Here is a 14017-nt window from a genome sequence, read left to right on the forward strand (position 1 = left end):
AACTTATCTAATTTGGATGGACATTAATTAATTTTAGGAACTTAAAGTTATTTTCTACGCAGTAATAATTTTATACACAACACTTTGGGTTACAAGGTGTGACAAACCACATCACACCGTACAAAAGGCCACTTTAAGGAGATAAGTCAACGGTTACAATAACACAGTACCATCCATAACTCATCTTCTCACAAGCCTAAACCTCACCAACATCTAATGAATTCATTTGACTTTCTCGTCCCATGGCCTTACGTACAATGACACATACAACGACCCCTCTAGGGCTTATAGCCCCTTTACATTCCTCCCATTTAGCCACTTCATGCAGCCTGGCCTTCCACGGCACCCACGACCAGGGACCTTCAATTTGCTCTAATTTCATGACTCATTGAATCCTCTTCTTCCACGGGTCTTTTACCCATTATCTGTTACAATGTTTTCCCCATTGTCTGTTACCCGGCCTAGTGCTTCAATATTCTCAGACTGCCCAATGCTGACGCGTCCAGACAGTTAAGTCCTGCACTCCTCAACGAAGAGCTTCTTTTTTTAAGCCTTGGGTTTCTTACCAAATGCTCGGGAATCTTGTAACTTCTTGAGTATGGTGAAGTGATGACATGCTCACTTAGGACCTGCTTATGAGTTCAGGTGTGCTGCGCCAGGCAAACCTGTGGTCGCACCGACTTCCACATTACAAGTGATTCTCATGTCTGGCTGACTTATTTTTTACATTCCCACAGCAGTGCCCTGAAAATGGGCACTGCAGTGGGAACACCAAAAACAGTTCCTGCATGGCATGGACTGTAAACCAATGGGAACACCAAAAACAGTTCCTGCATGGCATGGACTGTAAAATGTATGCTGTTCAGGAACTATGGTGCCTGCACACAGGGGAGCACATGCTGTGGCCTGCTGCATGCCACAGAGGCAAAAGGGGGCCTTGTGCGGCCCCCTAGTTTTCTCTCCGCCACAGTTTTCATGGAGGAAAACCATGGCGGAGAGGAAGCTTGCAATATGCGTGGTGGGACCACGGCGGTCCTGCCATGCATATTGCGGCCTCCTGACCACTACAACACCACCAGGGAATAGCAGTTTCTTGGCGGCAGTGGCGGGGCAATGGTGTTCTGACCGCCCCAACTGTAGTAGGGTGTTGACAGCCATCGCCGTGCACCGTAAGTATATATTTGTGTGAAGCTACCTACATGAATATACTATATACTGTGCGAGAGGCAGGATGCCAATGCAACAACATTTTGATGAGGATGATGAAGGCAGGGTGTGGTGATGCAGATGAGAACAAATTCTTGGATCAATCAGATTTTTACGAGAGGCACCCGTTCTAAGCTGTTGCGCAGCCCTTTTATTCCACAAAATCAGACAATGTTTGTTGTACATCTTGACTAATCAACAAAGAGGATAGCATAAATTGACCAAACATCACTAATGCAAGCCATTGTTTTACCTGTTTAGTTGTACCAATTCTACTGATGGTAAATCCATTAACCCACCCTATGCTCCTCTAAATGTGTTTTGGTGAAGGAGTAATCTTCTCTTGGTTCCCTGTAATGTTACATTTATATGTAATTGAGGTACATGCTTTATAAGTGAGGTTCATTCATACTCTTATCCTGCAGGCCCTCCCCTACGTCGCGCTCCTGATAGTCATGCTGTTCTTCATCTACGCCGTGATTGGAATGCAGGTGAGTGATTGTCTAGCATAATATTTTTCTTCAGTGCATTGTTTGCTGTAGAATTATCAAATTCTTTCTGGTCTTATGTAGCAGCGGAGGTATGAACAGTTTAATCGCAGTGTAAAGCAATTCCCTGAGATGTCCAAAGTGTTCTATGTCAGAATGGCGCATTTTGAAATGTCCACACTCCGCTGCCAGGTGTGTCTAATGCAGAAAGTGCCTGCCAGATGAGTGCTGGGTCATATTGACCACAACGATGTAGCATTTCCCAGGAATTGGGCCGAAGGACAGAACATTTTGAAGAAGGGTAATCTTTGCAGATTAAGTGATTGTGTTTTTTCCAGCCATTGCACACTTCAGCGTATGCAGATGTAGCTCTATTTAGTATAGGGGAACATTTGTGTTAATGTACCCATATCCCTGCCTTTTGTAGAGTTTCCTATTCCACAATGAACATTCATTATCAAGAAAGAAGGAAGAAACAGGGGGACCATACGTGTCAGTATTGCTTTCGGTGAGACAGAATAGGCAGGGTGCTCTGCCAAACCCATCAGGTCTACATATCATAGTGCCAAATGCAGCCTCTACACATCTACTTAGTCTTCAGCAGTGCCCTTGCAATCAGGGCCACATCGATCAATAGCGTGTCAGGTGTAGTGGCACTGTGGACCTGGGTTTTGAGGGTCTCTCTTCAGGGTTGGATTAGGGTCAAAAGTATGCCCGGGCACCCTAAAAAAAGTGGCCTACGGGCACCCTAAAAAAAGTGGCCCAAATTTGCGGATTGTGCCTTTTTGCAAAACACTGCTTCTGTGTTTTAAGTATTATGAAAGCAAGGAGGTGGGTTTCTCTAAAAGAGGCATGCTTTCTTTACTTCACTGAGATTTAAGAAAAAAGGTGCAAATGTTGCCAGGACTCTTTGTGCACGGATTAGTTCACTATGGTGAACCACACCTAAATATAAGTGAAGTCACTTCTGCTCATGCTCCCATCCCCTGCTCAATGTGCATACACTAATGGGCCAGCCCGGGGAGAGACTGAGAATGACACCTCCGCCCTGATAGTAAAAGAGTTAATTAGAGGCCCATCTGCCTCCGGAAAGGCCACTCAGGCCCCCACTAGGGCACTGGCAGCATGCAAGCAGCACAAACATAGCTTAAATCTGCCACCACCCTGCCCCAAAAAAAAGTGGCCCTCAGCTGCAACTCGGATACCAGCTCACTGCTCAAGTGTCTGCCTTACCAACCAACCCTGGCTCAATTCTAGGTGCGGGTTGTGGGGTTTATAGAGGTAAAGGGTGGGAAGTAATTTATGTGTAATTAATAATTAGCTGATCATTAATATTAATTAGTTGAAAATTAAATATGGAAATTGTGTTATTAATTTTAGGTGTGGGTTGTAGCGTTTATAGGGGTAAATGGTGTGAAGTAATTTATGTTTAATTAATAATTAGTTGATCATTAATATGGATTAAATAATTGATATTTAATTAGGGGATTTGTTAATTTTTTTGTGTGTGGGTTTACTTTTATTGGAGAACAGTGTGGGGAATAAATTAATTTTACTTACTTTATAATTATTTGTGAAATACTATTAGTTTTTTAATGGAAAATAAGTTCAAATTGTGTAATGAATTTGTTTACAATTTAATTTCAGCTGTGGGTTGTGGAGATTATAGGGGTAAAGTGTGGAAAGTTAATTAATTTTTATTAGTTAAAATTTGTTTTTAATTAATATTTCTTTAATTGATAATTCATTATGGTAATTAAGGAAGTACATGTAAAACAAATAGATGTGGGTTGTGAATTGTGTTGTGTTATAGGGTAGGAAATAAAAAAAGTAAATTTATGTAATAATTAATGTTTTTGTTTCTAAATAATTTCTACATTATTTTTTATTTCATTTCATATGATATTTGTTGGTATTTATCATCTGTATATAACGTAATATGGTTTTAATATTTTTTAAATATTAAATATATTTGTATTTTAATTTTTAACATATTTGTATTTTTTGTAATGTACTTTGTTTTTAAAATATTTTTGTTAATATTTTGTTTGTTTTTCATTTTGAACTGACTGGAGTGAGAATATTAATTTTTACTCCTCCCCAATCCAATCATTTCCCTACTGTTGCACTCACTGGAGTGAGAATGGTAATTTTTACCCCTCCACTATCCTACACTTTCCCTACTGTTGCACTCACTGGAGTGGGAATAGTCATTTTTACCCCTCCGCTATCCAACACTTTTCTTACTGTTGCACTCACTAGAGTGGGAATAGTAATTTTTACCTCTCCGCTATCCAACACTTTCCCTACTGTTACAATTATTGGAGTTGGAATAGTAATTTGTACCCCTCTGCAATCCAACACTTTCCTTAGTGTTGCACTCACTGGATTGGGAATAGTGATTCTTACCTCTCCGCTATCCAAGACTTTTCCTACTGTTACCCTCACTGGAGTGGGAATAGTAATTTTTACCCCTACGCTATCCAACACTTTCTCTACCTTTGCACTCTCTGAAGTGGGAATAGTAATTATTACCCCCCGCTATCCAACACTTTCCCAACTGTTGCACTCACTGGAGTGGGAATAGTAATTTTACCCCTTTGCTATCCAACACTTTCCCTACTATTCACTCTCTGGAGTGGGAATGGTAATTTTAATCCTTACGCTATCCAACACTTTCCCAACTGTTGCACTCTCTGGAGTGGGAATAGTAATTATTATCCCTCCGCTATCCAACACTTTCCCAACTGTTGCACTCAATGGAGTGGGAATAGTAATTTTACCCCTTTGCTATCCAACACTTTCCCTACTATTCACTCTCTGGAGTGGGAATGGTAATTTTAACCCTTACGCTGTCCAACACTTTCCCTACTGTTGCACTCTCTGGAGTGGGAATAGTAATTTTTACCCCTACGCTATCCCCCATTTTCCCTACTGTTGCACTCTGCGGAGTAGGAATAGTCATTTTATCCCCTCCGCTATCCAATTTTTTTTACTGTTTTAGTTAATGTAGTGTGAAATGTATTTTAAAAAGATTTTTAAAAATGTAATATTTAAATTTGTTATATATGTTTTTTGTTTTTAATTTATATTATTGGTGTATGTGTATATATATATATATATGTATTTAAAATGTTTAATATGCTTTTTTTAACAATTTATAAGTTATTAAAATTATTATTTATAAATATTATTAAGTGTATATTATATTTTATACATATATATGTTTAATTTATTTTTACATTGTATGAATTACATTTAATTTTAAACATTTTCTAATAATTTTAACAACGCTTTTTTAATTACATGTATTATTTAGCTTATTTTACATTACTTTTTAAACATTTTAAAAAACGATATTTTTAACAAGGATATTTCTTTTCAATATTTTTGTATTTACCATTATGTAGATAGGACATCGATATTTTTGCGGCGACATTTTTGTACCTCGATATTCTGACTGTCGATATTCTGTCAGTGATCCATTTGTAACGGGAAAATATGGTTTTGATGCTGCAATCGCTATGGAAATGTAACATGCTGGGCTTCATGGGTGCATGGTTAGAATCAGAAGAGGGCATGGAAAAGAGGCAAATGGGAAACATGAAACATGATGGCGACCAGGGCACAGGGTGCTCATTGAAACACATATAGAACAAATGCACTCTTTGCTCACGGCAACAAGCTACGAACAAAGCATTAGCAATGTAGAATGAGTTATTTGATTTGTTTGCTGGGGAAGTTAAAAAGCAAAGTTGTAGGTTTAATAAAAGTGTTGGGAGGGGAGAGCAATAAACCTTTCTGTAGTCTGGGTAGTAAATAGTTTGAAGCTCGTAATGTGGAAACGTGAGGCTGGGAAGGGAACCGCAGTGACTAGAAACTAGAGGAACGATGTTCATTAGTAGACAAGCCACACAAAGAGAGCAGAGCAGGATGAAGAGAAAGAGAGACGGCAGGCACTACTATGTACTCTGGGGGTGAGATGGCCAAGACATAATGATCTCTAAGGAACCCAATGAGAGACTGAAATTTCTCTCATGGATTGTTAATCACCTGGGCAATCGAATCAAGCGGCAGATTGCGACCCAAAATATTCGAAGGCATGCGGTTGACTTGGTATTACTTTAGTAAACCCACTTGATATTGACAGAGTGTAAATTCCTGGGAAGAGGCCAATATGTTTTGTTAGAGTATGGAGGTTTCACCTGAGGGTCTTGAGGGATAGAAATACTGGCTTAGAATACCCCTTCCTTACCACTTGCCAGGACTTGATCCGATCCCATTTGCTGCGTTGTGGGAGTGCAGGATGTAGGAGGCTGCCTAAGTCTTAACAAAATACCTGTACGAACATCCATGATTATAAAGGAACACCCTGGGGAGAATAGGTCTGATCCAACCAGAGGCTGTTTGAGGCGGATTCCACACTATATATATATATAATAAGCAGAGAAATTAATGATGTGATGGTGCCAGAAGTGGACCGGACAAAACCTTCCGCCGTCCGTAAACCCGTTAAGACACAATTTCCACAGTACAGCAGAGTTTTGGTCCTGATGGATAGATGGAGATTGAAACACCAGACATGCAGTACTGGGTGTACAAAACATACTCAAGGCTCTTCCACTTGTTCATACCATTGAGAGAAATCCCTTATTACAGAGGCTGAATACTTGGCATGTAAGATACCTGATCACTCTCCTCTGCTGGGAGTGATAGGCGGAAAAAGTAAATTTGTAGGGACTAACCGTGATAATTGCTTGGGAGCGTAGAGACCCAGTAACTATGGCTGGAATCCCATCTGACTCTGTGCTGTAAATGAAGGTGATAGCACAACCAGAGATAGATTGGTCCAGGGAACTAGATGTAGTAAAGACGGAATATCTAAATGAGGCACAGAATGTGAAATTGTACTAGAAGCTCTTTTCCTAGTAGGTCCACATCTACTTCATATGTGCAAGGAGGCCAAAGAGCAGGATGCCTTTCCCCCCAGACTTGAGGCACACCATCATAACAGTGATACATAAAGAGGGTAAACTGAAAAATGACAGTGCCTTGTAGCTCCCAATATCATTATTAACAATAGACACCAAAATGTTGACCACAATATTGGCCATGAGCCTCCATTATTAATAAGGACCGAATGGGGTTTATTTTGATCGTTCTACCGGGCTAAATCTCCAGCAGTTGCATGAAAGAGTGGATACAATTAAATTCTGAAATGAACCCCTTACCATACTCTTATTGGATATTGGAAAGGCATTTAATTCCATATACTGGAACTCCTGTTTCAGGATCCAATGGCGGTGGTCATGATAAATGGAACGGTGTCCTCCCCGTTCCCACTAGAAAGAGGGACTAGACAGGTGTGCCCGCTCTCCCCATTACTATTTGCCCTGTGCATAGAACCCAATAGGTACTGGGCTGTCGAGTAGTCATATTAAATGAATTGCGTCAGGAGGAAAGGTTTCTCTGTATGTGGATGACATCTTGTATGTGGCGAACCCTACCAGAATCTTACCATCAATATTCTTGTTAATTGATGAGTATGGAAGTTACTCTGAGTACAAAATAAACTGAAGAAAATCAGTTATCTACAAAATCAGTAGTAACAATACGGCAGGGAATTACCTAATCACATAAGAATAACTGCAGAGCGGTTTAGATATAAACATTGAAAGGTTATTATCAGAATTTCAAAGGGATGTTGGTAGATGGTGAACCCTACCTTTAACGATAATGGGCCAGTAAGCAATTTTTAAGATGATTACCTTCCTAAACTCCTGTATGTAATGCAGAATACTCTGTTCCCTCTACTAGAAAGAAATTTCCTCATGTTTGAGAGGGAATTGCGTACGCTGCTTTGGGTTGGTGCCACACTGATAATAGCACTGAAAACCCTGTTAGAACCACATACAGTGGTGGTTTGTCGCCTCTACACATAAGGGGTTGCAATTGGGCTTCTCGCCTGCAGCCAGTGCAGCCAGTGCATGACTAGATATATGCCTCTGAACCTGTAGGGAGAATGGAGAGGTGCTATATGATGGCGCCAATCTGGGCACTCTATAATTACATGGGACAGAGGAAAAATAGACTTCTCATCCCAATGCAAACGGCCTTGATTGTCTGTGACAAAGCGACAGCTTATCTAGGACTGAAGGGCAATTTCCCAACAGAAACACCACTTAGTAGGGAAATATGCTAAAAGAAGTGAGTAAACTACAGGGTTATGTGCAGTGGAGCCTGATTGAAATCCTTAAGTTTGGGGATATGGTAGAGGAGGGGAATAGTAAAACCTTTTGGGTGTTGTGCAGGAGTAATACGAGATAGTGCATACATAGGCTTATAAATGCACGCAGCTTAGACACGCCCTGTATGCTGAGGCACTCAATTGGTCTGATCTTCCGCACTACACACCACTTGAGCATCGGATTCTCCAGGGGGAATAGAGAAAAGGAGCAGCATAATCCAAACATAAAACCTAAATCAATAATATAGCATACAGTTTGATGATCCTCCGATAAAAATGGAAAGGCTCAGAATCTGCTCCATGTTCCACGCTTCTCGAAGGCTCGGCTTGGGGGTAGAGCATTTTCGGCCGGAACAGCCAAAATGTGGAATGCCTTACCACTATCTCTTGGAAATGCTAATACAGAGCCCTGCTTTAGGAAACAGCTGAAGACATGGCTTTTTAATCAATAATTTTTTGCCTCCCATGTGTTTTTAACCAATTGGTATGTGTCACTAGCTCACTAAGTACCGGGATACCTCCTTGCGAGGTAGCTGATTGTGCTATATAAAACTTTGGGTGTTCCAAGTGATGTATATCTTTAGAGAAAACACTTCTGTTTTGTATGTTGGATTTCATGCAAAAAAAGTGATATTGCACAGCAGCTCCTCACAAATGCCTGGTTAAGGTAGGTGACTGGTAGGGGTGGACTGGTATATGGGGACAAACAAAGTGGTATATGAGAGGAGAGGCTACCTTAATAAATTTGAGAAGATCTGGGGGAGATGGAAAACATTTATAGTATTAGAAGAAAAGATCCAACTAATCCAGTCCAATGAAGGAATGTGTATGGGGCAAATGATTAGCTGCATAGAGAGAAGGAGGGAGTGATGGATGATCCTTAGACATGTACTCAGAAGTTGAAATGCATTCAAGATATACCCAAGCAGTTATGGCCAGCTGTCTGCTGAGATATATGCTTATGTATGTACTTGAAGTTTCTAACTGACTGATAATGATTTTTGGATTTCTGTCGGAAATACTCTCTGCTTTGTTTGACAAAATCCCAATAAAAACATTTTTAAAAAAGACAAGAAGGTAGCCTTGGTATTTAACAAACAAGGCATTCAGCAGTGCAGGCAGGGGGCTCCTAGACAATACTTTCACTCCTACACTTTAAAAAATAAATAAGCATTGTCTAGAACCAAAAGGTTTGTAGTATGAACACTTTTATCTAGGAGCAAGGCATCTTTCTGAAATGTCATTTTAAGCATGTTAGTTATGTAAAGGCTTTTTCGGTGGAGGAATTAGTGAAAGGAGCTTACTGCTGATATCCTGACAACCTCAAACAGTCAGAATATGTGGGTTGTTGGTATAATCATTCATACCATACAAGGTTTATTAGTAAATTAGTTCTACCTCAATGCAATTGCCAATCACAGAAGGATACGTTTGCGTGGAAATGACTAGTTCTTGCTGTTACATCACCAAAAGGTATTGGCAAAACCAAAAGGTCCTAAAGGCAAAACTTATTGACTTTGCCAATGCATGTTACTATGGTGGTTCTGACAGCCATCAACTGTGGCAGTGAGATCTATCATTCAGTCAGCTGTGCAGTTAAATCCATAGTGGGACCATAGTTATCCAATATACTTGTGCCCCTGCCTCATGTATGAAATTACCCAGATAATGGATTGAGTCTACCCGTCAGATATTCCAGTTTGGGTTGTAGTGCACTGTAAGTAAGTGGAAGATTATAGATTTAGCCCTATTGATTTTAATATGAGAGAATATTCTGAATTGGATATTCTCGCCTGAGCAAGTTAGAGTTTGGATCTATGATTTAAAAAAACGTGATATCGTCAGCATGTAGTGAGATCAGAAATCTACGAGCAGAGGACTTAATCCAATTATGGGAATAGCGCTCCCTCAGCTGACATGTAATGTGCTCCTTAGCGGCAGAAATAGGTAGATCAGGCAGCCCTACTATCTGCCTTTCCCTACATATATGGAAACTCTGAAATAGTTGCCACTGGTGTTGTATGGGCAAGGCTGCTATCGAACCTAATATATCAGCAGAGGCCTGGGAAGCTCACTTCCAGGCCCTATATACCACAAAGAACGTCCCCGTCTCCTGTGGAGATGTATTTCCAATTGTTCCTAGTGCTAACCAGGCTGAACTTATTGAATTCATTCTCTCATAAGTTTTAAGTGCGATAAGTAAGCTCCCATTGGACAAAGCGCCGGGATTGGACAAGATCCCGGGGAATCTCTTCCGGACAGAACCAGGAATTTGGGGACCTTATCTGTGGGCTCTATTTAATGCCATCTTGAAGGGCATGCCAATTCCTAAAACCTGGGCAGGGACAGAAATAGTCCCAGTTTTTAAAAAGTTGTTGCCTTTTCTCCCTGTAAATTACAGACCGATCAGTCTGATCGACGTCATGCAAACACTCTTTGCATGGGTAGTTTACTCCAGTATTGGAGCTTTCATAGATTCACATACCTGAATCATTTCCCTGTCGTTGAGACGGGCGTCTCCGGTTTATAAAAAAGCAACGGTTAGCAGGTATGTATGACATCACAACGCATGCTTTTACCACGCATGCTTTTACATCGCAACTTTTACAACGCATGCCTTTACAACGCATAGTGTTGAGGGGTGCTGGATAGTGAATAGTTTAATTCACTATTCCAACTCCAGTCCCCGTGGATAGTAGGGAAGGTGTTGGATAGTAAATTAAATCTATTCCCTATCCTAGAGCGCCCCCCAGCGCAATGCGTTGTAATGGTTTGCGTTGTAAAAGTTGCGATGTAAAAGCACTGCGTAGTAAAAGTTGCATTGTAAAGGATGTTTCCCGTTAGCAGTATAGCTAACTGAAAAAAGGCCTAAGGCCCATTCCCTTTTGCAACCCATAACTTTTGTTATGTAAAAAAGGACCAGACTTTTCCCTTAGCCAATCAGAGCCACTCACCCTTTAGAACCCTTCTGAGAGAATCTTTTGCCCCTTAGATTATCTACCGGCACATTGTGCTAGGGAGTCTCCTTTGAGCTCTGCTCAAACTCTGGATTTCCAACTTTGTAGAAGCTTAATTTTCATTCTATTTCTTGTGGATTTGAGAATTTTATAATCTATTTCTCATCTACATCCTTGAGAATGTCTGGAAAGGAGAAAAAGGGTCTTTTTAGAGCCTGTGCCACCTGCTCTAAAAAGAGACTATACATTGATGACCCACATGAATACTGCATTTACTGTCTTTATCCGGACCACCAAGCAAAGGATTGCAAGGTATGTCGCACTTTCTCTAGCAAGACCCTTAGAGATCGGGCAGCTTTTGATTTGGCTTCAGAAGATCAAGGCCAGAAAGAATGTGGTTTCTAGTGTTAGTGACCAGGAATCCTCCTCTTCGTCAAGGAGATCTCAGAAAAGATCAAGATCTCCTCAGGCTCATTCCTCAGGGAACCGTCCTGAGAAGGCCCTAAAAAAGACCACCAAGGGTCTTCAGGGCGTAGTCCTTTCAAATCTCCTCAACCAAAACCAAAGGAGAGCAAAAGACACACTTTGAGAGAAAAATAATCCAAAAGAGCCTCTTCTGAGCCTTCAAAGACACCACCTTTGGCTCCAGCATCATTCAAGAAGCCATCCTCTAGTATTCCTGAGGAGAAAGTGAAAAAATCGACATCGTCGACGAGGCCGTCGACAAAGGAGTCATCGTCTACGGCAATGACCACGGAGGTACAGAAGCTACTTTTGATTGCATTCGAGTCAGCGTCGACGAGAGCGTCGACAAAAGCGTTGACAGGAGCGTCAACGACAGCAGCGTCGACGCCGGTAACATCGACGACGACATCGTCGATGACGGTGGTGATGACAACGGTAATGTCAACGACAGGATCGTCGTCAACAATGATGACAACGGGGTCCCGTTGACGACGATTACTATGTTGATGGCGAGGAGTGGTTCTTCAGCACTGTCGATGACGACAACAGCTTCTTCGACTGTAGTATCGACGACGAGACAAACTCCAGAAAAGCAGAAGAAGAAAATCATGCCAGCAGTGACTTCCCTGAGCAAGATTACCCCTCTGGTCCCGTCGCACCCTTTAGAGGAGGAAGAGTCGGATGAGGATGATGGACCCTTCGGGTATGCCACAAGCCCATCTGAACTCCACGTAAAATGTCAAGAAGATGACAATGAAGAGGGGTATGAAGAATACCACCTCCTCACAAACCATTGCTACCAACAAGAGCCTCAGGAAGAGATGGTCGCAATGCCGTCTTCAATGATGATGGATTTGCAATTCATGTTGGCGGATTATAAGAAGAGGTTTCCTCCATCAGGGCACCTTCACGTCCTCGTTCTATTCCAGCTACTCCAGTCCGCAGTAGAGAAAGACTACTGGACACTGCTCCGCAGACATCTCCGGTCCAACAGCAGCAGGATCCTGTGTCAAAAGATGATGATGATGACCATGAAGAAGGGGAGCTAACAGAGCCCCTCAGAGAATCGAATGACAATTAAATTCCCTCTCCACCATCACCCACCCAAGTACCAGCAGATTCTCCACCAGTGGATATTGGTGGGTTCCACAACTTAATAAAGAGACCTGCAAAGAGATTTCAGCTACCAATGAAAACAACTCAAGCAGAGTGTTTTCTTTATGACTTTAAAGAGCCCTATCAAAAGTCAATCAGGTCCATACTAATCATTAACCACGTATGGAAGGAAGGGTTACAAGTAATGACGACTCCAGCGACGGTTACACCGGTACTAGCAAGGCTGGACAATAAATATAAGGCGCCTGCGGACGCTCCGGTGTGTTTACTGGGCCATCCTAAACCGGACTCTATCATTTCACAGCCAGCGCAACAAAAGTCAAAAAATCTATCAGCACCCTATTTCTGCACCTCCAGATAGAGAGGAACGGCGTTTAGACAACGCAGGTATACGATTCTCCGCTATGTCAGCTCTCCTGGTCAGAGAAGCTAATGCTTTTGCCATCCTGGGCAGATATGACAGACAGAAGTGGTGCGATATAGCTCCATATGTCGACCTCCTTCCGGAAGACAGCAAGGCGAGGCGAAGAAAGTTCTGCAGGAAGGGGAGAGAACTTCAGCTGAAGTTATTGATTGTGCTATGGACATAGCTACCACAGCCTTTCGTTCCCTAGGAGGAGCAGCAGTTTTAAGGCGCCAGGGTTGGATGAGGGCCACCGCCTTTAGACCGGAGGTCCAAAAAAAGATTTTGGACCTACCTTTTGATGGGGAAGATCTGTTTGGATGTCTAGTGGATGAGACCCTTCAAAGTATTAAGAAGGACATTGATACAGCGAAAGCCTTGGGTACGTTACAGTACAGAAAGTTGCCCTTTCGAGGTGCCCATGGAAGAGGACAACCTTCGTATAGAGGTGGCAAGAAGATACACATCCTATTCTTCCTCTTAGCAGCCCTACCGGCAGCAATATGGCCAGAAGCATTCTGGGGGATACTCTAAGTCCATGCCCAGAGGTCGAGGAGGTCGTTCTGGGAAGGATAACAATAAAAGACAATGACAACCTACAAGTTCCGGGTGCTTATCCTCCTACCCTGTCAAATGTTCCCCTGGGTGGAAGAGTAACTTATTATTTACAGCAGTGGCAGAAAATAACATCGGACAAATGGGTCCTCCACATAATAAAATTCGGACATACTCTGGAATTCCTCCATTTCCCTCCTCCCACGCCACCAACATATCAAGAAGTAAAACACCTGTCTCAGATGCGTCGGTAGATTCGGGCAATGCTCCGAAAGGGAGCAATAGAACCGGTGCCGAACTCCCAAAAAGGACGAGGATTTTATTCCCGATTCTTCTTGATCAGAAAGGATGCTCTCAGGTGGCGTCCAATCTTGGACCTACGGTCCATAAATGCCTATCTCAAGAAACAGTCATTCAGAATGGTGACCCTCCAAGATATTCTGTTGCTCTTAAACCCAGGAGATCAGATGACCTCCCTATATTTACAGGATGCATATTTTCATATCCCCATCCATCCGTCCCACAGAAAGTTCCTTCGTTTTACAGTGTTCAAAGACCATTATCAATTCAAAGTGCTGCA

General features: G+C 41.9%; 1 protein-coding gene across 2 annotated transcripts in view; it reads left to right on the forward strand.

Annotated features, from left to right (window-relative positions):
* The window catches only part of CACNA1C (calcium voltage-gated channel subunit alpha1 C), a 1657037-nt gene that overhangs the window by 1414831 nt on the left and 228189 nt on the right, over window positions 1–14017 (forward strand). For both annotated transcript variants that reach the window (XM_086952879.1, XM_086952878.1), the window contains exon 33: window positions 1632–1697. In XM_086952879.1, the coding sequence (XP_086809005.1) occupies window positions 1632–1697 (66 nt within the window). The remainder of the gene's footprint in view (window positions 1–1631; window positions 1698–14017) is intronic.

This window comes from Lissotriton vulgaris, chromosome 1_2, assembly GCF_964263255.1.
Source record: "Lissotriton vulgaris chromosome 1_2, aLisVul1.2, whole genome shotgun sequence".
In the NCBI taxonomy this organism is placed as follows: domain Eukaryota; kingdom Metazoa; phylum Chordata; class Amphibia; order Caudata; family Salamandridae; genus Lissotriton; species Lissotriton vulgaris.